Source organism: Bos javanicus, chromosome 3, assembly GCF_032452875.1.
Source record: "Bos javanicus breed banteng chromosome 3, ARS-OSU_banteng_1.0, whole genome shotgun sequence".
NCBI lineage: Eukaryota > Metazoa > Chordata > Mammalia > Artiodactyla > Bovidae > Bos > Bos javanicus.
Window position 1 is genome coordinate 118551811 of NC_083870.1, and position 26597 is coordinate 118578407.

The following is a 26597-nucleotide window of genomic DNA, read 5'->3' on the forward strand; positions in this document are numbered from 1 at the left end:
TGATCCACGATTTGGTTTGCTTTGTGTGACTAATCAAGAAGCCTACCAAGTCCAAGGCAAACAGGCCCATTCCCTCTGACTCCACTGAGGCGAGTCCTTCTCCCACTGCAGCGGGCATGGCCCCGTCCCCTGGGAAAGAGGGATCTCCCCACCAAGCACTGGACCAGGGCAAGGAAGCCTCCTCCGAGTCTGGGCCACCCTGCTCACCGTGCCCCCAGGCCCAGCCTGCGTGTCCCCGCCTCTCCCTTCCAGTTCCCAGGTGCTCCTTGCTGACCCCCCTCCCCAGCAGCCCCCAGCACAGCCCGTGGACTCTGTCCTCCTCTTTACATGCACGTACATCATCATGGCATCTATTCCTGGAGACTGGACGCCCCACCTCTCCACTCACGGGGCTCCTGACACCCCAGTCTTCCCTTCGCATCCCTGTGGCCATCATCCATGGACTCCGGCGTGGTCAGCCACGCCCCTCCTCCCACCACAACCTCCTCTGGGCCCACGGCGTTCTTACACTGCTCCTGAAGACCCCTGCTGCTCTCAGAGCAGGGCCTCTGCTGAAAAGCTTCCTGGCCTGCAGATCACATCACCTCCCCCGAGGGAGGATCCAGAAGCACTGCCCACCTTTACCCGACAGGCTACTTCCGGGGGTCCTGGACCCCCCCAAGCCCACTCAGCTTCTCTTCCTGCCCTGCCCAACCTACTACAGTGCAAGGCATTTTCCTGGTAGTCCCCCTACAAAGGAGGACAACAGAGCCTTCCCAGCACAAAACCAGGGGGCGGTCACTAGTGGGCCACATCGTGGGGCCCCCAGGAGCATGGCCCCAGGACTGTCCACGGGCCCCAGTGCCCAGTGCTCAGGGCACGTGGCCGCCATGCGCGGCTCTTCAGGGTGGCCGCTGCCGTCGTGGCTGTGGGTGGGTGGTGGCGCTGCTGAGCCCACAGCCGGAGGGTGTGGGTGTAGCCGGAGTGGCCGTGCGGTGCGGGGGCTGCTGACACTCAGAGTGGAGATGGCTTCAGAACTAAAACGCCCTTTAGGCCGAATCTACTGAAACAAACACGTTCATTTCAATGCGATCTGGTGGCATGTTAGCAAGACTGTTGTCCATCTCACGGATCCAGGAAGAGCTAAGCCTTCCTCCCGTGAATGAATGATAATCCCATTTTTATTTATGAAAACTGCCCGATGAGGCTTCTTCCAGGACAGAATCACCCTTGACAGGAGAAGCAAATGATATCAAAGGAAAAAAACCGTGGGGCACCCCGGACTATGGTCTGAAGCCACAGAACTTGTCACTGCACTTCCAGCTCGGCCTGGGTTGGTGGCCAGCCCCTCAGAGCCACACGCAGGCCCAGAGGAAAGACCCAACACATGAGCAATCCCACCACCAAATTCAAGTCCTCTGTGCCAGGCTCGTCAGCCTCTGAGCATGAACAGGCACTTTGTGGTCTCTGTCAGTTACACAGGCTCTGGGAGGGATTCTTGGTATAAAAACAGTAAAAAGACCACAGGTGCTTTTGACTTGACCAGTAATCAGTAACACATTGGGCAGGATTCAGTAGGTGCATATGGACGATTTAGACCAGAGTTCCGGTTTAACAGGTGCCTTTTGTGGCCAAAAATCGCATGAGAAGCCAAGAATATGGTCAGACACCCGCCCCACGAGTTTCCCTTTAATGTTTGTTTAAAGAGCGGCCCTCTCTGCATCTGGACAAGAGCCATGTGTCCTGACCACTGGACCACTCGGGTCTGAGCGCGTCTGCTGCTGGCTCAGGGAGCATCTAATCCCACGCCATCCCGGGTGGAGAACCGAGCGCCCCTCCGGTCTCCCACGGACCCCGTGTGCCCGGGGCCCTCCACTTACCCGTACCAGTAGCGAGGGTCGCTGGACATGCAGTGGTTCAGGTTCCGGTGAGCCAGGGCCTTCTTTTTATTGAGGACAAACTCCTGCAGCTTCATCTTCACTTCCGTGCTGGCCACGGCGCCTGGCGCGGGAGAGAGCGGGGCCGGGTTACTGGAGGCTCTAGCCCAGGGCCCCCTGCATCACATGCAGGAAAAGGCAGGACAGTGATGGGCAGGGGTGGTTCCCACTCAGGATGCTGCTGACACCAGAGAGCATCTCGTGGGAAAGAGGGGGATCAAGGGGTTGAAGGGAGACAGCTTCTTCCCAGGAACATTTTATACAACTGCATTTTCATTTAAAGTGCAGACGGAATCAGCATGAAGACCCAGCGCTACCTAACACAAATCCTCTGCGGAAGGAAGTTCGAATGGTCTTTCATAAGAGGAGGGCCTGAGCTAGCAGTGCAGCTGTGTGGTTTCTTTCCCTGTGGAAGGAATTCGGATGGTCTTCCATAAGAGGAGGGCCTGAGCTAGCAGTGCAGCTGTGTGGCCTTTCTTTCGCTGCAGCAAAGAGAGGCCGAGCCTCAGAAGAGGTTTTGTGCCAACTGAAGCACCGTGTCTGAGATAGGGACGAGAGTGACAGCGATGTGGCCCACCTCGCGGGGAGTGGGCAAGGCAAGGGCAGCGGGCAGGGCAGCCGGGGGCCTGGCCAGGCCTGCCAGAGGGACAGTCCTGCTCTTTCCAGCCTACAGCTACCTCCTGAGGTAAGCGTGTCTCACCAAGCGGGACAAGGCTGAAATCTTGTGTTGTGTGCTTTTCTGGTGGTGGTGGCGGTTGTTCACAGCCCCGTTAAAGATAACCGGCAAACTGGGGAAAAGACACTAATAAAGACCAAAGCCACTACCCTGTCTCAGGGGCCACTGGCATCTGATCTGACCTCCTCAGAGCTGCAGTGAGACACCAGGGCACGTGGGATCCATCCATCAGAAACACGGTGTCGTCCCTGTGGTCCACAGAATGCAAACAGCATTCGCAGTGGTGGGAAAAGGCTTCACGAGGGGAGCAAAGCCCAGTTCAGAAAACCCGTTCCCGATTGGGAGATGGTTTCAGACATTTCCTTTTGTTTTTGTTAGAAACGATGTTGGCCAACATTTATGAGTAAATATCACCTGCCCACCGCCTTCCCCAGCAGCTCAGACGGTAAAGGCTGCCTGCAGTGCTGGGGCAGACGCAGGTTCCACCCCTGGGTCAGGAAGACCCCTGGAATAGGAAACGGCAGCCCACTCCAGTATTCTCTATGGAGAATCCCACGGACAGAGCCTGTCAGGCTACAGTTCATGGGCCACAAAGAGTCGGACATGCCTGAGCAACTAACGCTTGTCATCCCCCACACGTAGGATTATTTCCACAGAAGAGATGAACAGAGCAGCTATGAACAACAAAACAACATTAGAACTCTTGAAGAATCTACGTTGTTTTCCAAAATGTCTCTGTACAATGACCACCACCTGCCACAGACCAGGAGCCAACGTTTCCCTATCAGTACTCGAGTACCAGCTAACCCGTGTTTCTATCTGTAATAGTACTCAAGAGTACCACCTGACTCGTAGTCTTTATTAGCACTCAGGAGTACTACCTCACCTTGTGCCTCTATCAGTACTTGGGAGTACCACCTGACCATGTGTCTCCATCGTACTCCAGGGCACCACCTAATCTTTGTTTCTATCTATAACGGTACTCTGGAGTACCACCTGACCTTGAGTATCCATCAGTACTTGGAGTAGCACGTGACCCTTGTCTCGGTCAGTACTTGGGAGTACCACCTGACCGTGTGTCTCCATTGTACTCCAGGGCACCACCTAATCTTTGTTTCTATCTATAACAGTACTCTGGAGTACCACCTGACCTTGAGTATCCATGAGTACTCTGAGTACCACGTGACCCTTGTCTCGGTCAGTACTTGGGAGTACCACCTGACCGTGTGTCTCCATCGTACTCCAGGGTACCACCTAATCTTTGTTTCTATCTATAACGGTACTCTGGAGTACCACCTGACCTTGAGTGTCCATCAGTGCTCAGAGTACCACGTGACCCTTGTCTCGATCAGTACTTGGGAGTACCACCTGACCCGGCATCTCTACAGTACTCAGGGAGTACCATTCGACCCTATCTACCAATACTTGGGGGTGCCACCTGACTCTGAGTCTCTATCAGTACTCAGGAGTGCCACCTGACCTTAAGTATCCATCAATACTAGGCTGTACCAACTGATCCTTGTCTATCAGTACTCAGGAATACCACTTGGCCTTTCGATTAGTACTCGCATGTACCACTTGACCCCATGTCTCTATAACAGTACCGAAGAGTACCACCTGATCCTTGTCTGTCAGTATTCTGAAGTACCACTCAATCTTGTCTATTAGCACTTATGAGTACTACCTGACCCAGCATCTCTAGAATAGTATTTGAGAGTACCACCTGACCCTTTATAACAGTACTCTGGAGTGCCACTTGCTGCAAACGAGAAGACTGAGTCTCACTGCCAGGCCCTTGATAACCCCCAGGATGCACTGCTGTTTCTCTCTCTGATGCTCTTCAGTGATGCACTCGGCTCAATGTTCTCTCAGAGCCTTCCTGTGGTGTGTGCAGTGGTGGTGCTGCGGGTCTGTGTGTACACTTTACATTTGTATCCTTTAGTGTGACTTTTTTTTTTCCAATAATATACTTATCGTCAGCCATCACATGTTAAGGCATGTTTAAACTTCATCATTAATGCTGTTCAGTTCAGTTCAGTTGCTCAGTTGTGTCTGACTCTGTGTGACCCTATGGACTGCAGCATGCCAGCCCTCCCTGTCCATCACCAACTCCTAGAGTTTACTCAAACTCATGTCCATTGAGTCAGTGATGCCATCCAACCATCTCATGCTCTGTCGTCCCCTTCTCCTCCCTCCTTCAATCTTTCCCAGCATGAGGATCTTTCCAAGGAGTCAGTTCTTCACTTCAGGTGGCCAAAGTATTGGAGTTTCAGCTTCAGCATCAGTCCTTCCAATGAATATTCAGGATTTGTTTCCTTTAGGATTGACTGGTTGAATCTCCTTGCAATGCAAGGGACTCTCAAGAGTCTTCCCCAACACCACAGTTCAAAAGCAGCAATTCTTCAGCAGTCAGCCTTCTTTATGGTCCAACTCTCACACCCATACATGATTACTGGAAAAACCATAGCTTTAACTAGATGGACCTTTGTTGGCAAAGTAATGTCTCTGCTTTTTAATATGCTGTCTAGGTTGCTCATAGCTTTCCTCTCAAGGAGCAAGCGTCTTTTAATTTCATGGCTGCGGGCACCATCTGCAGTGATTTTGGAGTGATTAATGCTGTAAGTAGGTATTAACAACACAATGTGGTCCGGGGGGCACCGAGGATGGGCAGTCCAGGTGAAATCATTCTGATTCAGTCTCATCAGACCCCTGGCTCCCAGCTCCACACTCTGCTTTTCACATGAGGTTGGCCTTGGTCTCTTGTTTCTCTTTAAAATGTGGCTTATATTCTGATGCTATGAGGTAAGAGAAAATACTTGTCTCTGCCCTCAGTCCCTGGCACAGAGTTCCCAAGACCCTGAAATTTCCTGAGTGATGAGAGCATGAGAAGCACCCTGTGTTCTAATGGGGTGACTCTGGGCGGGGGGTGTTCCTGTGGGGGGAGGGTCACCAGCAAGACAAGCCTCATGAGAAGCCCCAAATTCTCAGCTCCACCTGAATCCTCCAGAGAGGAGAGGGGCTGGAGGTGGGGTTGGTAACTGATCACGCTCACGTGAGGAAGCCTCCACAAACCCCCACTGTAGGGGTTCAGAGGGTGTCCAGGTTGGTGAGCACATCCACACTGGGAGGGGGTCCCCCAACTCCACACATCAGAGGCTTCTGCACTTGGAACTCTTCCACACCACCCTCTGTATCTGTTCCTTAGGCTGTTCATCTTCTTAAAACCTAGACTTCCTTATTCATTTATCGGCGGTGCTGGGTCTTGGGTGCTGCCCGTGGGCTTTGTCTAGCTGCGGCGAGCGGCGGCTGCTCTCCAGGTGTGCTGTGTGGGCTTCTCACCGCAGTGGCTTCACTTGCAGCAGAGCGCAGGCTCAGTGGTCGTGGCCCACGGGTTCAGCTGTTCCACAGATGTGCTATCTTTCCAGACACGTGTCCCCTGTACTGGCAGGCAGATTCCTATCCACAGGACCAGCAGGGAAGTCCCTCATCTTCTTGTTCGACTCAGCCCTGAAGCTGTGAGATGTGATGCTTCCTCTGGGGAGATAGTGTCAGAACTGAGCTAAGTTGCAGGACCACCCCCACCCAGTGCTGCAGGAATTGCCTCTTGTGGGGAAATCCTCCACGTGCCTGGTGACCAGCAGTGTCAGGGGTGAAGTCCTCTGCGGGACCGGAGTGTACACAAGACTAAAGGAAAAGCATGAGACCAAAGAGCTGCGCTTTCCCAACACTGAAAAGAAAAGACTTGTTTTTTCCTAACTCAAATGTTCAAGAGCTTGTTTTTATGGAATCTATTCTAGTTTTCTCATTGTGATTTTTTTTTTCTTTCAATTTCCTGGAAGTTTTGAAATTGATCTTTACACTGTTCGGGAAAATAATCAGTTTCATTTTATCCTTGTTTTTCTTGTGTTGAGTTTTCATAAATAGGTTCACATTAAAGGCAGCACTCCACTGAGGCCATTTCACGACAGATTTCAGGGTGCCGTGGACGAGGGTCAGACAGAAGGAACCCCTTGCGAACATAATCGTCCAAGCTGCGGCAGGACGTGAACGAGACCCGCCAGGGAGGCACAAGGAAAGTGCCTGACGCTGAGTGCACCAGGAGTGGTCCACTGGGCTTTGGGGCTTTTGCCTCAGGCCTTCTCGGTGTCCCAGGAGACGACCCACCATCACCGGAGCAGCGAGGCTCGCCCAGGCTACCTGTGTGAAGTGTGAGCGGGTGAGCCAGCTGCCTGGCAGAGCAGCCCGGACCACATTACAGACCCAGCGAGACCCGCACGAAAGGCCAAGGGAATGGTGATGTGACCAGGCGGTGGGAGGTGACCGGAGGTGTAAAATCACACCTCCGCTTTCGAGCAAGGTTCCCTGGGCTCCCTCCAAACGCAGCCAGGGCTGGACTCGGACCATTCTGAACACTTTCAGCCTGATTGTGTCTGTCTCGTCTGAAAAATCCCACTCAGAGAAATGCCGAAATCTGCATATCAGGTGCCCAACACGCAGCCCCCTGGCATTCCTGATGGCCTCTCAGCCCCAGGGGGACACTCGACAAAATGCAAATGGTAGACCACAGCAGGACACAAAGTCCTGCAGGACACCCCCACCAGGGGCGGGGCAGGAGAAACGGGGACCAAGGGCGGGGCTTGGTGTCTGGCTGCAGTGCTGGGCTGGGGCGACGTCCAGTGGGAGGACGAGCAGCAGGACGACCGGAGGGCCTGTCCGAGGAGCTGACCCTCAGGTCCGTCCAAAAGGCCCGAAGGAGTAAACCAAGGTTACTTGGGTCCTCAGGGCACAGGACCCCACTCACTGGGTGTCAGCTGGCCCGACTGGCCCAGGAAGCCCTGTTAACACGGATGCACTTGGCCCTGCAGAGTGCACGGCACGGGCCACACTGGGGAAGTGCTGGCCTCCCTGCTTAGTCACAACCCAGGCTCGCACCATGGGCTCCTGAGCTCTGAGAAGCAACAAGAACAGATGTCCGGTGCCAGCAGAGAGGGCACACCCGTGATAAACACAGTGTCGGGCCGGGCAGCAGGGCCCAGACGTGAGCAGGGGCCTGCGCTGTCCAGGGAGATGACCACCCGTCCCTGGGGGCACTGAGGGACCTCCAAGGCGCCCACCAGGCTGGGACACGGATGGTGTTCCTGTTCCCTGAGCCGCCTGCAGGGTCCTCACAGGAGGAGGTGCATCTGATGGGCCCTGGGCCGCCGCGGACACACGAGGCCCTCGTCCAGCTCCAGGGTGGGTGCGGGCACCCTGCCAGGCTCTCATGGAATCAGAGGGAAACGAATGCAAGTCCCCAAGCCCTGACTTCCTCCCCATGAAAAAGACCTGGGAAACCCTGAGAGGAGAGAACTGGAAGCGGACGATGCCGGCTCTGCTCCTCGCCCTCTGGTTATACACGCCCTCGCCTCTCAAAAGACTTCTTTCCCCACCTTAAGTGAAGGCTCCAGCAGTGTCAAAACACGCTCAGTAAATGAGTACACGCTTTGAATTTTTTTACTTAAAAAAACTAATTTCTGCTGATGATCACTCATTCATCTGACAGCCTTACAGGGAATATACTATGTGCCAGCAGTGAACTAGCCGGCGGGGACAGAGGTAAGCAAGACACAGACAGCCCTCTGCCCCGGGGGGGTGTCGGGGTAGTCAGAGGACAAGCTTTCAAGGAAACCCAGGCAGGGAAGGGGCTCTGGGTGGGGCCCACCTGCTGGGGGCAGAGGCCGGGGGCTCAGTGGTCCCCGAAGCAGGTGCCACCAGACATGTCTCTCAGGTTAGCGCCCGCGGAGGGACTGATCACCCTACAAACGGGACAAGCAACGACTCACGGGCTGGTGTCCCATCTTCCAGCTCCATCTTTTTTTTTCCCTTTTACAAAACGTAAATTTATTTGGTCTTAGCTGTGGCACACAAACTCTTAGTTGTGGCATGTGGGATCTAGTTTCCTGACCCAGGATTGAACCCAGGCCCCCTGCACTGGGAGTGGGGAGTCTTAGCCACTGGACCTAGCCACTAGGGAAGTCCCTATCTCCACCCTTTTGAACCATTTTTAGGCAAAGCTAACAACTTCTCCAAGTGAGGGCGCCTTCCCCCCGCTCCCCAGGCTGTGGTTGTAACTGCCAGAGAGAAATATGCCCTAGTGTTAGTTCCAAACTGTCCAGAGAACAAAGACAGGTCTTCTGTTGGACTTTTTGTTTTTAAATGAATTTAAAGACAGTGTACCTTAGAGTCTTAAACATGGTTATATTAAATAAAACAGATGAAACAGCATGTGTTCATGCTGAGTAAGATGAAAACTACCATCAACTCTAAGAATTCACTGTTTTACCAAATCAATAGCATTAACTGGCATCAATCAGGAAAACTGCAGAATTTTTTAAAATTAAAAGCACCATAAATGTTAAATGTAACAAACCTTTCAATGAAATATTCAAAAAGAAATTCATTTTTTAAAGAACCCCAAGAAACGACACAACGGAAGCTCTGCACTATATTTTCAAATGCTTACAAACTGGAGATGCTAACGCCAGGGCCTCCGTGAGCCACACAAACAAGAATCTCCTTCATAGGTGAGGCCCGAGCAGCGTCCAGCACGCGGCCTGCCAAGCCTGCCTTCTCTCAAGACCACACTCTGAGGGCTGCAGGGCTGATGCAGGCGTGCCAAGTACCCACTGTACACAGTCCCTTATTAATAATAAACCCGACCACCCAAACCCATGAGCTGAACCGCTGGGGCTGCTGCTGTGACGAGCCTGGAGGGGAGAAGAGAACATTCCTACAGCCTGTAGAGGGGCTGCCCGGTGGGCAGAAGAAATTGTTTTTGACTTTGAACAGATTGAAACTGTTTTCAGAAGTCAAATCTTTTCATATTTTGTGAGGCCTGAGATGTTATTTTTATTGGAAGTTTCTGGCAGACGGGGAGGAAGCACTGTAGACCAAGCTGCCTTTGAGCGACCTGGTGAGTCCCTGGGTTTGCTGGTGAGCCGGGCGCACAGGGACTTGCTGACCCTCTCCACCTAGCCCTCGTTCCTCAAAGAACAACCTACCGTCGTAGGATCACGAGGGGCTGTCAGGAGCAGAAGCAGAAGGCGGGACGGGAGAGGCGCGGGGTAGGGAGCAGAGGGTGGTGTGGGAGTAGAGGGCGGGGCATGAGAGGGGGCGGTGCAGGGGCGGGGCGGGAGAGGGGGCGGGGAGCGGGCTGGGCGGGAGTAGAGGGTGGGGGTGGGAGCAGAGGGGGTGGGGCAGGAAAGAGGGCGAGGCGGGAGAGGGGTGGGGCGGGAGTAGAGGGTGGGGTGGGAACAGAGGGCGGGGCGGGAGTATAGGGCGGGGTGGGAGTACAGGGCGGGGCAGGAGAGGGGGCGAAGCGGGAGGGGGCGGGGCGGGAGCGGGCTGGGCGGGAGTAGAGGGCGGGGCGGGGCGGGGCGGGAGTAGAGGGCAGGGCAGGTTATGGGGCGGGGTGGTAGAAGAAGGCGGGGCAGGAGAGGGGGCGGGGCCATAGCGGGTCGACTCGGGGACCAGGTAGGCAACTCTGCGGGCTCTGGGTGCCACGTACCTACTGTCCCACAGCAAAGCCCCTCACAGGGCGCCTGTGGGACTACATGCTGTTGTCAGTGGGGCGGGGTCTATGGAAGGCAGCCCCCACGCGGTGGACACAGTGGGAGGCCACAGGGCCTCCAGGATGCTGAGGCCCCTAACTCAGAGCGAGGGCAACCACCCCAACTCCGGCTCAGTCTCCACTGCACCTTAGAGTCATCCCGGGAGTATTAGAAATGAAAGCTGGCGCCCACCCTCCGCCCCAGATAAGTCCATCATGACAGCCTGTGTGCTGGTGACCAGTGCTGCAGGCTCAGGTGTGATCAGCGCCCAGCCATACCCTCAGCATGAGTGGTGGTGAGCGGCCTGTGGTGCAGACCAGCCTCCTGGTGCGGTTGAGCTTGGTGGTGTGGACCAGCCTGGCAGAAGGCAGACGGGGGGCATGGGAGGCAGAGGGCAGGGAAGCGGGGACCAAGTGTGATGGGCGCCGTCTGGCACAGCTGCCCACGGCAGGGCCACGATCTGTATTCACAGAACAAGGTGCAGGTGGCCAGCCAAGCCTGCAAGTCCACTTCTCCTGCCGGCCTTCCACCCTCATTTATGAAGTCTCGACTGTGGGCTCGTCGTCATCTCGCCTAATCGCTGTGCTGTAATGAGCTGTCCCACTTGGATTTACCGATTCCTTTCAAATACTGGCACACAAGCTAGACTTCATGTGGGAAACAAACTCTGACCTGCTTTTACACTAAAATTCTATTGGACAGTGAAAGTGCAAATATGCTTAAAATACATTTATTATTTCAAGAGTGAATGCTGTAATAACTGACTGGAAAAGCTGTTAGTTTTGTGTATAAAAACAATGACTAAGAATGTGCAAATAAACAGAGACATAAAGTGAATGTGAAGAGACTACATTAGTTATATCTGTTTAGGAAAAACAATATGCTTTTTGAAAGAAATTATAAAAATGTACAAAATAATATAGGCATAATAATACAGATTAGATTACGTTTTAATTTAGAAAAGACCAGTGTAAGTTAGGCTGCATTAGAGCCGAGACTTCTGTGGTTTCAAAGGCACCACCAGGAGAGGGACAGCGCAGGTGAAGGAAGACCCTCGCGACACCCACGACTGACCAGAGAACGGGCAAGAGACTGGAACAAGGACTCAGCCGGACAGGACATCCCCGTGGGCAGGAGCCCAGGAGAAGACGCTGAGTCCCGCTATGATCAGAGGAAGCAGTGAAGCCAAGGGGCTGCTGCTCAGAGCTGAGATTTAAAGTCACGGCAGGGATGCAGGGCTATAGGACTTCTATGATGTCACTGATGGGGGTGACCAAGTGGTCCAGACACTCTGGAGACTGGCCTCACCTATGGAAGCTGACCTGCTCCACAAGACGTGGCCAAGGGTGTGTGGAGCAGCAGCGTTTGTAAGAGCCCAGGAACAGCCCAAACAGTCACCAACTCTCGAGTGGATGGCACAGCTGCAGGGACCTCAGCAGGAAGTGAAGCCCTCCTGCTACACAAGGACATAGCAGACACCACGCGCACAGTGTGGGGCGAAAGGAGGAAATACAGAAGCCTCCACGCTAGCGAGTCCACTGACATCAGTTTGAAAAGCGGTGTTGTGTGTCGGGGTTGCAGGGCCGAGGGGCGTGGCGGCTTCTCCTGAACTGGCCGCAGGTGCTGTGCTGGGGGTGGCTGCACAGTGGTGTGTGCTCGTGGGTAATCCCTGCACACGGAAGTCTGTGCACTATTCTTTATGTACAACACACACCAGTAAAAAGACTTTTTAGACAATTTCAAATAACAGACTTTACAAGGATCTTTAAGACATCTTAGCTGTATCTCGTGTGTATATAAAACTGTATATAAACTTTAAAAGCTTGTTAAAACGACTTGCATGGATGGCTAACCACTTTCGGAGTGTGCCCGTGTGCACAGCTGCTGAGTCACGTCTGACTCTGCAGCCCTTTGGACTACAGCCCGTCGGGCTCCTTTGTCCATACTGGAGTGGGTTGCCATGACCTCCTCCAGGGGATTTTCCCCACCCAGGAATCAAACTGCGTCTCCTGTGGCTCTTGCATTGCAGGTGGACTCTGTACCCGCTGAGCCACGGGGGAACCCAACCACTTTCAGCAGCTGAGGATAAAGGAGTTTCGAGGTTTTTGGAGGTTAGTATGTACTGGTAAAGTGTGCAAAGACTTCTTGTTTTACTCATGAGCATGAGAAGAGTAAACCACCATCTGGTCAGGACGTCGAGTCCTGACACGGGTAGAAGTGCACAGCCTGACATACCTTCAGGATTAACAGGGCACCCACGCGTGCACCTGAGCTCTGAGGTCTTGGCGGAAAGGACCAGAGCCTGGGAAAGTCTACCTAATTTCCAGAGACAGCACACGGAAGAGTCTCCTGTCTAAGATCAAGTTGGGTGCCTCTTGCAAGATAACGGACTCCGCTGGTCTTCACTTAAGCACAGCTAGGATGGAAAGCGAACACTGGGGTCAAAGGGCAAAAATGTGCAACCCAGGAATCATCGCGCCTCCTCTCAGTGACAGGCCATCCTACCGTCTGCTGCTCACAAATGCTCTCAGACAAAGCAACTTTGAAAAAGTTGAGGCTGAACTCATAGGCGAAGCTCACTGTGATGCTTTACGGGTCTTAGTCATTTCTAAGTCCGCCAAGAGTCTGCAAACTTTCCTGTAAATGCTTAAGCCAAACCAAAAGTGGGGCCAGATGCCCTCTGCAGTTCCTGCGTGAAGACAAAGCTGGGGCCCAGCCTTGAAGCTGGGGTGCCCAGAAACACATGGGCAAGGTGGCTCCTGATGCAGCTTGGCTCCGGGGCCTGGGTCCCAGGTGATCACGGGTGAGGGGAGGGTGGAGGGTGCCCGTCCACCCCCCACCCCCCGCCCGGCGTGCACTCACTCTCTTTGCCCTTCTCCTTGTTCTTCAGCTGCTGCAGCTTCTGCTCCCGGTGCTGCTTCTCCAGCTCCTGCTCCTGCCGGTGCCGCTCCAGCTTCCGCTGGTGCTCGAGCAGCTCCTGCTGGTGCTTCATGGCCAGCAGCTCCTGCTGTTGCTGTGGGCGGGAAGCAGCAGACACAGACGGTCAGAACCTCGCCCAAAAGGAACACTGAGACAGACACGCACGAGAAGAGTGGCGGGGGGCCAGGGTCCCCTCTCTGCCCGTGTGGACCCCAGGCCTCGCTCCCCGCTGCAGGGCCCGCATCGCCAAGGAGGAAGCAGGGCTGCTCGAGGATGTCTCCTACTCATTTCATGCTGAAGGCTGTAAATGAAAATAGAAACGACTAACCTCCTGGAAGAAAATACACATGACGCTTTATGCAGTCTAGGAAGTCAGGAGTCATGTATGGATGTGAGAGTTGGACCATAAGGAAGGCTGAGCACCAAAGAATTGATGCGTTTGAACTGTGGTGCTGGAGAAGACTCTTGAGAGTCTCTTGGGCTGCAAGGAAATCAAACCAGTCCATCCTAAAGGAGATCAGTCTTGAATATTCATTGGAAGGACTGATGCTGAAGCTGAAGCTCCAGTACTTTGGCTGCCTTATGTGAAGAACTGACTCGTTGGAAAAGACTCTGATGCTGGGAAAGATTGAAGGCAGGAGAAGAAGGGGATGAACAGAGGATGCGATGGTTAGATAGCATCACCGACTCAGTGGACATGAGTTTGCGCAAACTCCAGGAGATAGTGAGGGACAGGGAAGCCTGGTGTGCTGTAGTCCATAGGGTTGCGGGGCCAGACACGACTGAGTGACTGGAATGCCTTTTTGAGAGTGACACAAAAGAGCATGAAAGAGTGTGGTCACTTTGCAAAACTGCCTGGCACCTTCTTTCAAAGTTAAACACACACCCATCCGAGACCCAGCAATCCCACACCCAGGACTAACCCAAGAGACGTGGGAACACATCTGGGCAAAACCCTGTGCAGGACCGCGCGTGGCCGCTGTGCTCACAGCAGCCCTGCCTGACATACCCCCGACGTCCTCCAGACGTGAGCTCAGGGACAGGAGTTCGCGTTCTTATGTGAGAATCCCACCCGGCAATGCGAAAGAATCAACTGGACATACTGGCAAAAACAAGGATGGGCCATAAAACAAGCAAAATGAGCAGGTCTGGCGTCAGCTGTGGAAACAGGACAGAAAAGAGTCCACCTGCAGACTCTGTTCACACAAAGTTCTGGAACAGGAAATCCCAAGACACAGAGACAAAAGTCAGAGAAGGCTGCTTCTTGGGTGAGGCCGTGGACGAGCCGGGGGAGCCGCCCAGGGTGTGCACCATGTGTTGGAGGCAGCCTTTACACAGACACTCACGACTGTCCACGGACACACACTCAGGATGTGTGTGTGATCACGTTGCCAAAAACGACACAACTGACAATGTAAGAAGCTACCTTCACAACATATACTGTCAGCAAAATTGAAACGCAAAAGCTGAATGAGGAAAGCTCTTTGCCATACTTACGGTGTACAGACCAACTTTTACATGCAGATGGCTGTTTCACGTTAATAAGAATATGACAAGCAGCCCACTAAAAAGGTGAGCAAAAAAAGGCCATGAGATTCACCAAAAAGAGTTTATTGCTCAGTCATGTCCGACTCTTTGTGACCCCATGGACTGCAGCACGCCAGGCTTCTCTGTCCTTCACTATCTTCCAGAGCTTGCTCAAACTTGTAGATTGAGTCAATGATACCATCCAGCCATCTTATCCTCTGTCGGCCCCTTCTCCTGCCCTCAATCTTTCCCAGCATCAGAGTCTTTTCCAACGAGTCAGTTCTTTGCATCAGGTGGCCAAAGTACTAGAGCTTCAGCTTCAGCATCAGTCCTTCCAGTGAGCATTCAGGACTGATTTCCTTCACGATGGACTGGTTTGATGCTTTTGAACTGTGGTTTGGGGACGACTCTTCAGAGTTCGTTGGACAGCAAAGAGATCAAACCAGTCACCAAAAAGAGTGGTTAAAAATAAATAGGAAACAATGTTCAACCTCACTAGCCATCGAATCCCATTTTCACTTAGCGTGTTGGAAAAGGCAAGAACAGACAAGCGGGCCAGCGCTGACGGGGGTGTGGGAGAGACACGATCAAGCCCAGACACCTGACAGGTTTTTCTGGAACATCAACCAGCCACGTCCTCCGCTCACAGCCAGAGCTGCCTGCTCCCGCTGGACGGCCCCTCTGACTCGCTTGCTCCCAGCTGTCTGTCCTGCCCCGCCCCCCCACCTCCCCGCTCCAGGGCTTGGCCACCCCTGCACGGCCTCAGCTTCCCACCAGCCACGTGGGGCCTCCCCTGCCATCCTGGCCACCTGCCCAGGGCAGGTCTCTGCCCACAGCACCTTCCCGGGGGGCGCTTGTGTCCCGGCCGTGACTCACTCCCGACCCCTCTCCTTCGGCTGGGGCGGGTCTCGCCCTGTCCCTGTCCCTGTCCCAAGGGGGTGGGGGGGCTGCCATCCGTCTCCTGCGAGGCCCTGGGACTCTCCGTGGACAAGCACGCTTCCCCCCACACCAGCCACCACGTGCATGAGACGCCGCAGGGCGGACGCCCCCGTGGCCACTCCTGGGGGCCCTGCGGACACCTGCTCGCCAGCCCACTGTGGAACAGGAGGGATGGCTGAGCCCCGACTGGATGGATCCTGGGCAGGCAGATCACAGCTGTGGCACGCACACACACACACACACACACACACACACACACACACAGACACGCCCCTGTGGTCACAGCGGTGCCCGCACACACAGCAGGGCACCCAGGGCCCGTGTCCACAAGCCCTGCCGCCTCCCGCCTTCTCCGGAGGGGAGGGGGCTCCTTTCCAGCCGGGACCACGGGAGAAAGAATGCAGAGGGGTGGGTGTGAGGAAGCCCAAACTCAGCGCGGGAGGGAGGGAGGGAGAGGGAGGCGGCCGCTGGACAGAGGGTGCCGGGACGGGGCTCACACAGAGGAGCAAGTGCAGACGGCCCCCGGGCAGCAGAGGAGCGAGTGCAGACGGCCCCCGGGCAGCAGCGCACCTGCCCCCGCCAGGGCCCGGGGCTCCCAGGCCACATCATGCGGCAGGCTGTGCGGCGACAGGCAGGAGGAGACGCCCAGCTCAGCGCCCACCCGTGTGCTCCATACACGCTGAGCATCACGGCCGACCTCTCTCTATAGCAGAAACAAAAACAACCGCCTTCCCAACAAGCGGCTGACAGGAGCTGGGGCAGGACGAGGGCGGCAGAGGCCGCTCTGGGTTACCGGATTTCAAGAGTAGCTCTCCACCCTGGCTCCCCGGCTCTGCAATGACTGTCGCCGGCAGTCAGCACAGCTGGGTCTGACCTTCAGCGCTTCCAGCTGGCGTTACTGTGCGTGTCTGTAAGACTAGCTCGAGAACTTTGCAAATGATTTAAAAAGGGGTGTTCTCTTCTCTTCTAAAAGGAACACAGAATGACACCACGGGGACAAAAGACTAAATGAAGTGGAAATGAGCCACGTCCCTTGTCATAGTTTCCTTCCAGGAAGGAGGGCTGCTCACCCAGGGAGGTTCTTCTACCAGAGGAAATGTCTTGATCTGCCTGGATTCAGACGATCCTGCCTTGGGGCCCGATGGCACTGTACCCGATGTCCGGGGGTACAGGCCCTCATGGGCATCACCAGGCCACTGCCAGCCACTCTGGGATTCCACCAGCATCGTCAGCCTTCGGGAATGGACACCTCAAAGGGCTGTCTGGTGTCAGGAAGCCAAGATGGTGCCCGGAACAACAGATCTTGGGATGAAGAACCTGGAGCTCTTGGTATTACCGATCCCCGCACACTGCCCACACACAGCCGGGCTCCCCTCAACTGCTCAGTGTTCATTTAATGCGTAAACGAGGCACAGGCAGAAATCTGCTGAATCTGGTCTCACAATATTTACGTTTCAGGCAGAACCCAGAAAAGGAAAGTGAGATCTTTCAATTATCATTACAAAGAGACTGGAAACAACCACCCTAGATCCCGGTGATTAAAATTCACAGGACGACAGAACTCGCAGAAAACGCCTGTTGCGCAGTTTAATGAAAGGAACGTTGAGAAACCAGGCCTCTGGCCTCCCCGGCATCATGGTGCGAAGGAGAAGGGGGCGGCAGAGGGTGAGATGGCTGGATGGCATCCCCGACTTGATAGACACGAACTTGGGCAAAGTCTGGGAGATGGTGAGGGACAGGGAGGCCTGGCCTGCTGTAGTCTGTGGAGTTGCAGAGTCAAACACGACTGGGCGACTGAACACAGGGGTCCAGCATGTCTTCTGCCCGCAAGCTCTCGTGCCCACGCAGGAGGGACGCACGGTGAGCCGTGGTCTCTGCGCCTGGCCCGGGCCCAGGGGAAAGCGGAGGCCGCTGGCAGCTGCCCATCTGCTCCAGGCCAAGGGCCGCTGGAGGCTCCCCTGGCCCGTCTCAGCAGGGCTCCTGGTCGCAGGTGGTGGGCACCGCCTGCTCCTGTCGTTCCTCCTCTGCTGATGGCTCAGGCTGGGGAGGCCCACACGGCACACAGGACAGCCTGGGTCGGCAGGGCCAGGACCGGAGAGCCAGGCCAGGCTCCGTGGGGGCTGAGCCGTCCCCCTGGGGCTAGGACCACCAGGGGCCCAGGCCACACCCGAGCTGAGCAAGTGGGCCGGCACGGGGCCCTCCCGGCTCCTCTAAGCCACTCGTGGGACTGTCTCCTGGGGAGGCTCTACCTCAACACGCAGCGGGTGCACCCAGGGTGCAGGCGGGGAGCTGGCCGAGGCCTCTTGCCCCCACCTCCGGCCGACGCGGTGGCTGCTCTTGCCACCCACTTCCTGTGTCACTGTGAAAATAAACACACGGATTTCAGGTGGCCCCTCAGCACAGAACACGAGGTGCTATCACAGCCTGGCGTGGCTGGGGCAGAGCAGGGGTCAACCTGGGGGCATGGGGCTGCCACGGTGAAGCCCACGCCCCCCTGGGGCCGGACCCAGAAGCCCTGTGCATCGAGCCTGACAGGCGGCGGTCACGGAGCTTCTCCAAGATGGTCAAGGAGCTTCTGACGCTCAGGTGGCCCGCTTCTGGGGAGAAGTCCAGGGCAGACCACTGACCCCCAGGGGCCAGAGCGCCAGTTTGATGGAGGAGGCCTCCTCTAGGCTGCTCATCTCCAGGCTCACGGGCTACTTGGCCATGGTGGTCAGGGCCCACTCAAGACTTAAATATTCTTGCCTGTGGGGTCCTCTGAAATAGAACCATGTGGATTTACTGGCTCAAATCAAAGAGGCACCCTCATTTCAGTTAAGTTCAAAATCACCCTTCCCTCCAGCCTCATGAAGCACAACAGCAGTAATCAAAAGGTCCGGTGGACGTGTCACTCAGGTTCCCCCCAGACTGGACACTCAAATGCCACAAAGGGTCTGCCATCCGCAGGCGGGTCAGAGAGAGGAGGGCCTGCATAACAGACGCTCGGTGCCCCAGACGCCACGGACAGGGCACCACTGCCAGCGGTGGGGGGAGGCGGGGGGGTGACAGCGATCCAGGGGGAGCCCGCCACCCCCACCACGCCAGCTCCACTCCTGTTGCACGCCGCTTCCTCTCAGGTGGGCGCCCTGAAGACCAGCAGAGGGTCCCCTCCCCCTGCAGGGCACCCCGACCCCTCCTCTCCACGGGGCTCACCGCCACCTGGACACACTTCCCGGGGCGGCTTGGAGCTGACAAAGATCCAGGCCATGTCCTCTGGCCTCTCCCTGCCACCCCGCACACAGTGGGTCTACGTGCGCCCATGAGGGTCCCGGGCTGGACCAAAGGCAGCACATGCATCAGCGAGAGCCAGTGAGGAGAGAGAGAGACGAGAGAGAAACCGCGGTGCAAGGCCACGCGAGAGCCAGTGAGGAGAGAGAGAGACGAGAGAGAAACCGCGGTGCAAGGTCACACGAGAGCCAGTGAGGAGAGAGAGACGAGAGAGAAACCGCGGTGCAAGGCCATCAGCGAGAGCCAGTGAGGAGAGAGAGAGACGAGAGAAACCGCGGTGCAAGGCCATCAGCGAGAGCCAGTGAGGAGAGAGAGAGATGAGAGAGAAACCGCGGTGCAAGGCCATCAGCGAGAGCCAGTGAGGAGAGAGAGAGATGAGAGAGAAACCGCGGTGCAAGGCCATCAGCGAGAGCCAGTGAGGAGAGAGAGATGAGAGAGAAACCGCGGTGCAAGGCCATCAGCGAGAGCCAGTGAGGAGAGAGAGATGAGAGAGAAACCGCGGTGCAAGGCCATCAGCGAGAGCCAGTGAGGAGAGAGAGAGACGAGAGAGAAACCGCGGTGCAAGGCCACGCGAGAGCCAGTGAGGAGAGAGAGAGATGAGAGAGAAACCACGGTGCAAGGCCATCAGCGAGAGCCAGTGAGGAGAGAGAGAGATGAGAGAGAAACCGCGGTGCAAGGCCACACGAGAGCCAGTGAGGAGAGAGAGAGATGAGAGAGAAACCGCGGTGCAAGGCCATCAGCGAGAGCCAGTGAGGAGAGAGAGAGAGATGAGAGAGAAACCGCGGTGCAAGGCCATCAGCGAGAGCCAGTGAGGAGAGAGAGAGAGATGAGAGAAACCGTGGTGCAAGGCCATCAGCGAGAGCCAGTGAGGAGAGAGAGAGATAAGAGAGAAACCGCGGTGCAAGGCCACGCGAGAGCCAGTGAGGAGAGAGAGAGATGAGAGAGAAACCGCGGTGCAAGGCCATCAGCGAGAGCCAGTGAGGAGAGAGAGAGAGATGAGAGAGAAACCAATCAGCGAGAGCCAGTGAGGAGAGAGAGAGATGAGAGAGAAACCGCGGTGCAAGGCCATCAGCGAGAGCCAGTGAGGAGAGAGAGAGATGAGAGAGAAACCGCGGTGCAAAGGCCATCAGCGAGAGCCAGTGAGGAGAGAGAGAGATGAGAGAGAAACCGCGGTGCAAGGCCATCAGCGAGAGCCAGTGAGGAGAGAGAGAGATGAGAGAGAAACCGCGGTGCAAGGCCACACGAGACGGTTTTCTCTGCAGAACAAACTACGGCTGCCACCTCTGGAAACACGCTCAGCGCTCCTTCCCTCCTACATGCCAGGGGCGGCACAGGGCACAGCACAGCGTGGAGCGGCCATCCACGCCCCACGGGCGGCAGGTCAAGCGTGGCCCTCCGCCAGCCTGTCGGTGACTTCCTAGAAACGCGGAGTGTGGACTTATGAGCCAGCCCCGACCGTAAGTGCGTTCACGGGGTGCCGACGGGTTCAGGAATGACGCGGCGCTCGCGGCAGCCACGCGCCTTCCCGGGCACTGGGGCTACGGCCGCCGAAGCGTGTCCTCTGGGCTCATTACAAGTTGTCTCAGACGACCCAGAAGCTGGGGTCCAGGCAGCGTCGCTCAGCCACCCGGGGCAGGTAATAAAGACAGTAAAGACCGGCCTGGCTCCCAGGCCGGAAAAGCAGGCTCCTTTCAATTCTATCCACTTCCCTGCAAGGAAAAGCGTCACGTGCTCGCTAAACAGCTCCTAAAGCTCTCCTGTCCAGAGAAACAGCACCAACCACAGCAGGTTTCACACACACACACGCTCAGCCTCACTAGTGAAAAAGGACGTGCAAATAAAGAGTGGAAAGCACTTTTATTTTTCACTTGTTAGATAGCCTGAGACCTGGGGAGAGAAGAGCCAAGCTGGACACAAACTCGCAGAGAGCAGGCACACTTCTGGACGGAGACCCGATGAGACCACCAAGACGTGTAACACACACACCGTAGCGTATCTTTCACAGGAAGGGGTTTATTCCGAGGAAATCTGCCTAACGGATGGTGCTGGCAGTCTGGGCTACAAGTAGGAACTGTGGAAGACCAGCCCCATCTCCCAGGATTGCGCCTGTCAGACCGACGCGTCAGGACGGGTCTCCACCCTGAAGTGTAGGCAGGGAGGGGAGGCTCAGTGTAGATGGGGAGGGGAGGCTGCAGTGTAGATGGGAGGGGAGCCTGCAGTGTAGACGGGGAGGGAGGTTGCAGTGTAGATGGGGAGGCTGCAGTGTAGACGGGGAGGGGAGACTGTAGTGTAGATGGGGAGGGGAGCCTGAAGTGTAGATGGGGAGGGAGGCTGCAGTGTAGACAGGGAGGCGGCAGTGTAGACAGGGAGGGGAGGCTGTAGTGTAAATGGGGAGGGGAGGCGGCAATGTAGATGGGAGGAGAGGCTGCAGTGTAGACGGGAGGGGAGGCAGCAGTGTAGACGGGGAGGGGAGGCGGCAGTGTAGACGGGAGGGGAGGCTGCAGTGTAGACGGGAGGGGAGGCGGCAGTGTAGACGGGAGGGGAGGCTGCAGTGTAGACGGGAGGGGAGGCGGCAGTGTAGACGGGAGGGGAGGCTGCAGTGTAGACGGGAGGGGAGGCGGCAGTGTAGACGGGAGGGGAGGCGGCAGTGTAGGTGGGAGGGGAGGCGGCAGTGTAGACGGGGAGGGGAGGTTGAAGTGTAGATGGAGGGGGCACTGCAGTGTAGATGGGGAGGGGAGCCTGCAGTGTAGACAGGGAGGCAGCAGCACTGGGGTCATGGGGTTCAGCCTTGGCTCTGTGGTGTTACCCACGCCAGGCGTGTGCGGGCTCTACCAGCCCCTGACGGCATCCCCAGGCTCCTGTCCATCCACAGCCAGTGATCCCATGGGGTCCTGGGGCCGGCAGGACAGAAGCACCTATTACCCTCCTGGAAGCACTCTCTGAAGACGCCTGTCTCCTCTCTATGCTGGAGCCACAGTCATCGAAAAATCCACAAGTAACAACTAGAGACTGACAGAAGGCAACCGTTGGCTAGAAGGTCTATCAGCAAGTGGAGCAAAGGCTGCTGAGACTGCCGACGAGAGCCCCAGAGGGGGAGTCCCGGGTCCGCGCTGGCCGAGCTGCGGACGGAGTCGAGGTGGGCTCTCAGGGGTCAGGCGGCAGAGCAGGGAGGGCCGCTTCTGCTTGTTCTCACCGCGCTGCGTTTCAACTGGAAACATGAGATAGAGGGATTCCCTCGATAATAGGTTTAGAAAATTTAAAATGACACATCAAAGTGGCAAACCCAGGGAACGCCGCATCTGCCGGGTGATCCGCTCAGCAGTCCCAGCTGATAAAAGACCTTCTGGGCATAAGCACCCGCCAATACCACACTCACGACTCCCTCGACCCTGGGCCCCAGTGACCGCGTTCCAGGACCCCCTTCCGGGGAGAAAGAACTAACTGTAGGGCAGGACGGGGCCAGGCTCCTAAGCGGCCACAACAGCAAGCGTCCAGAAGCAGTGCGACGCTGAGTGTCGGGACCCCAGTGAGAGAGAGCATCCTGACCCAAGGTTAGCAACTGCGGTTACCTTTTAAACACTTTACGTTAGTCACTCAGTTGTGTCCGACTCCTTGCGACCCCAGGGACTGTAGCCCACCAGGCTCCTCCGTCCATGGGATTGTCCAGGCAAGAATACTGGAGTGGGTTGCCATTTCCTTCTGCAGTGGATTTTTCTGACTCAGGGATCAAACTCGGGTCTCCCGCATTGCAGGCAGATTCTTTACCATCTGAGCCACCAGGGAAGCCCTTTTTAAAACACTGTTTCCTTTTAAATTATAAAATCCTATTCAAATTCACTGATGGTTTAATGACACTAATTAGATTGTGTGCTCAAGAAATCTGTCTGACAAACACCACTGCCAAATGTCACCAACGAGATGATGGCTTGTGAAGAGAGCGGAAATCGTCAAAACAGAGGCCGGCTGATGGGATGACGGTTACATAGTTTTAAATGGCTTCAGAGGAATGATCTCTGCTGTAAATGGAGAAACAAACAATTAAAGCGCAGAGAACGCGTCACCTTGAGAAGGTTTCTGAAGTGCGTTTCTGGGGCTCCCATCCTCTCTGCGGGCTTCTGGCCTGAAGGCCTGGGGGGCTGGGGGACCCTTGGTGGAGGGGCCCTGCCTCTAAAGATGGGGGTCCCCAGGTCACTGGGAGGCCGGGTAAAGGACTTGGAAGAGACGGGCTGCCCTGACCTTTCAGGCTTCTGAGATGACATCAAGATGCAGGAGTCTGATGGCGAAAGTTCAAGAAGCCTGCTGGTGAGGAGGAGAGGAAACCGCATCACAGGGCCAGCAGTGCGAGTGGGCGGGGCGGGCTCTTTAGATTGCTTTCGGGAGTCACAGAAAAGGAGGCTGCGGCTTCCAAGGACAAGACGGATCAGGCAGCCTGCGGGGGGCGCTCGCTGGTACCGAAAGGCAGTTAACTAGACGGATTCTGTGAGGACCTAATCCCGCAGCGGCCCAGAGCTTCCTCCCAGTACTGCAAACCCAGTGCGGCTCAGGGCCAAAGACCCGCTTGGGGCGGGGCCTCAGCGGGAAGCCCCACCCCCTCCTTCGCCCCTCCCACCCATCCCCCCTGCACGTTATGGGGCCTCGGCTCCCACGCTGGCAGGGCAGGTCCAGGCCGCACCCCACAGAGCACCCCTGGGGGGCTCCGTCTCCTCCCAGCCGCAGGAGAACAGGTGCTTGGCGTCAGGGGGCAAAGGGCATGGCGATGGCTCTAAGGACCCTCGCCCGATCCATCCCAAACCCAAGGGTGTTGATTAAAACGCAGAGGACCACCATGGCTGGGGGGCTGTCTCCACGGAGACCAGCGCCATCTCGAGATTAGGCGGGAGCGCTCGCTGGCTCAGACCTCTCTGGCAAAGCCGTGAAGCCTGGGCCTCCAGCAGCTCTGGAGGGTGCTGCTCTCTGCTGGGCTTGTCGGACGCTGGCCTCAGCAGCTCCTTGGAGCTGGGGTGGACAGGAGCAGTGGCAGCGACAACCCTGCTGAGCCCCTGGACCTCAGGCGAGGCGCCAAGCAGCCAGGGCACAAACAGGTGGCGCACAGGCCCTCTGCCCGCCAGTAGCGGGCACAAGCCAGGGGCACAGGCTGGTGGTGCCTGAGGAAGCTAAGGCCGGGCCGAGTGACGTCCGGCTGCGGGCAGCGCTGGTCTCCGAGGGAAGGGCGTCTCAGGAGCACCGCGTACCACGTGGGATCTTAACTCCCACGTCGCTGCCGCCCAGTCCCGCAGCCACTGACCACGGGTGGGCCCGGTGCAGCTGGTCCACAGGGCAATGGGCTCTACGTGTCTGGTCCACGGTGTGCACCCAGACTCAGCATGGATACAACCACTTATGTGGATCACAGGTTGAAGGACACTTTAGAAATACGAGGTTAAATGAAATACCCTGAAATTACTTTTACCTTTAGCAGCCAGGTCCCCAGTGGCCCCCCAAAGACTCCTGCCTCCTGGTGTCCACCCCTTGGCTGGGCCCCTGCCGGGAGGGTTGAAGCCTATGACAGCAGAGCCACGTAGCAGGGGTGGGGGTCACCTTCAAGATTTTGCCAGAAGACACCGCGACCTCCTTCTTGGTCACCTGGATCCTGGAAGCCCTGGTGAGGAGGACTTGAGGCCTCCTGCCCCAAACCAAGGGGTGAGTGAGCCAGGAAGGGGGGCCTGCAGGCCTGGCCCCGTGCTCAGATGAGACCGCTACCCTGACCACGCCCGACCACACCTCACAAGAGGCCCCGTGGCCCCGCCATCTGCGAGCTGCCCCCAGATTCCCGGTCCGCGGGAGCTGAGCTGTCCGATAACACACGTTCATTATTTCAAGTGGCTAAAAATCTTTTGGGTAATTTGTTACATAACAATAAATCACTCACACAGCCTGGTTTCTTTGGGTGTTTTAAGGTGGCTACAGGAAATGTAAAACTACCTATGAATTTTAACGTGTGCACATTTCCACTGAACAGCAAGGTTCTAAGTGCGGTGACACACGTGATCACAGACGTTGTAAGTGGTCCCCCAACCAAGTGACGGGACCTCTCCGTGCCTCGCTGGTGCACATTTCTTCCTAGAACGTTTGGTTTTAAAACCTGGGATCAGAGTAAATACGTGAGACAGTGAATGGGGCTTCCCAGGTGGCCTACTGGTAAAGAACCTGCCTGCCAAGGCAGGAGACACAAAAGATGAGGGTTCAGTTCCTGGGTCAGGAAGATCCCCTGGAGGAGGGCGTGGCAACCCACTCCAGCATTCTTGCCTGGAGAATCCCACGGACAGAGGAGCCTGGGGGGCTACAGTCTATAGGGTTGCAAAGAACATGACTGAGGCGACTTAGCACGCACCAGGCAGTAAATACCAAAAAGAAAAAATTGTTTGTTTTTTCCTTATCCCTTCTAAATCAAAGTAAATATTAGCTCCCCCCCAATTATAAAAAATTAGTGGGAAAAATGGAGAGAAGATGGACAAGTCCCAAGAAGAAAATAAAGACAATTCCTAAACACCTCACCCAGAGGTGACCACTGCTAATATTTTGTCGTTTCTTCTTGCCAGTAATGTCGCTACTTAGGAACATATGTTTGTAGATGAAGTCCAGTGATAAGAATGCTCCCCAGCTTTAAGCTTCTACAGGGTGACTTTAAATGCTGTTTCCACTCTTGGCCACATCAGCCAGGATCCCTTCAACCAGCTTCCACGTCCTGCCACGCAGGTATAAACGGCCCGGTGAGGGACATCCCCAGGCATCAACCTCAGCCCGGCAGCAGGTCACTGGGGTGGTCCTGGGCGCAAGATAGAGGGCCAGGCGGGGCGGGCCAGCCCGGGGGCTGGGGGCTCGGGGGCGGCGGGATAGAGGGCCACACGGGTTGGGCTGGCCTGGGGGCTGGGGCGGTGGTCCTGGGCAGCGGGATTGAGGCACACACAGTGGGCTGGCCCGTGGGCTCGGGGTTTGTCCTGGGCTGTGGAATCGTGGGTACACACGGGGGGCCAGTCCAGGGGCTCGGGGTTCAGGCTTTGCTACTGGGCAGCAGGGTCGCAGGCACGCACAGTGGGCCGGCCCGGGGGCTCGGGGACAGTCCTGGGCGGTGGGGTCGTGGGGTGCACAGAGCGGGCCGGCACGGGGGCCATCGGGCAGGTCCTGGGCGGTGGGATCTGGGTGCACGTGGCGGGCTGGCCCTGGCAGTGGGATCTGGGTGCGCATGGCGGGCTGGCCCTGGCGGCGGGATCTGGGTGCGCATGGCGGGCTGGCCCTGGGCCCGAGGCCGGGACTGACCTTGATGTGCTCATGCAGCTGGGCCTCGTGCTGCCGCGACAGCTGCTCGTGCTGCCTCTGGAACTCAGCGATGAGGATCTGTCTCTGCAGCTGCTGCTTCTGCTTGAGCGCCAGGAGCTCCTGCTGCAGCTGCTGCTCGCGGAGGCCCGGCTCCGCCACGGGCAGCGGAAACTGGTGGTCCAGGCGCAGGTCCATGGGCACCCCCGGGGGGGCCACTGGCAGAGGCAGGGCCGAGGCCACGTCCACTGTGGAGAGAGCACAGCACAGAGGCGCTGGTGACCGGGTGGCCCGCCGTCCTGGCCCGGCCCCGCCTGCCCTCCCCGGGAGCCCATGCCGCCACCACAGGGACGCCCACGCTGCCACTGGGGACACCCACGCCACCAGTGGGGACGCCCACGCAGTGAGAGCCACTGCTCGCTTCAGATGCCTCCTCCCCCTTCCTGCTCAACAGGCTCAAAAGGCAGGACT

The 26597-nt window shown here is 56.6% G+C and overlaps 1 protein-coding gene across 8 annotated transcripts in view; it reads right to left on the reverse strand.

Annotated features, from left to right (window-relative positions):
* HDAC4 (histone deacetylase 4) overlaps positions 1-26597 on the reverse strand; it is a 292464-nt gene that overhangs the window by 81829 nt on the left and 184038 nt on the right. For 7 of the 8 annotated variants that reach the window (XM_061412829.1, XM_061412826.1, XM_061412832.1 and 4 more), the window contains 3 exons: positions 26130-26374; positions 13044-13194; positions 1860-1980 (listed from right to left, as the gene is read on the reverse strand). In XM_061412829.1, the coding sequence (XP_061268813.1) occupies positions 1860-1980; positions 13044-13194; positions 26130-26374 (517 nt within the window). The remainder of the gene's footprint in view (positions 1-1859; positions 1981-13043; positions 13195-26129; positions 26375-26597) is intronic. The other variant, XM_061412833.1, reaches the window with a different exon arrangement.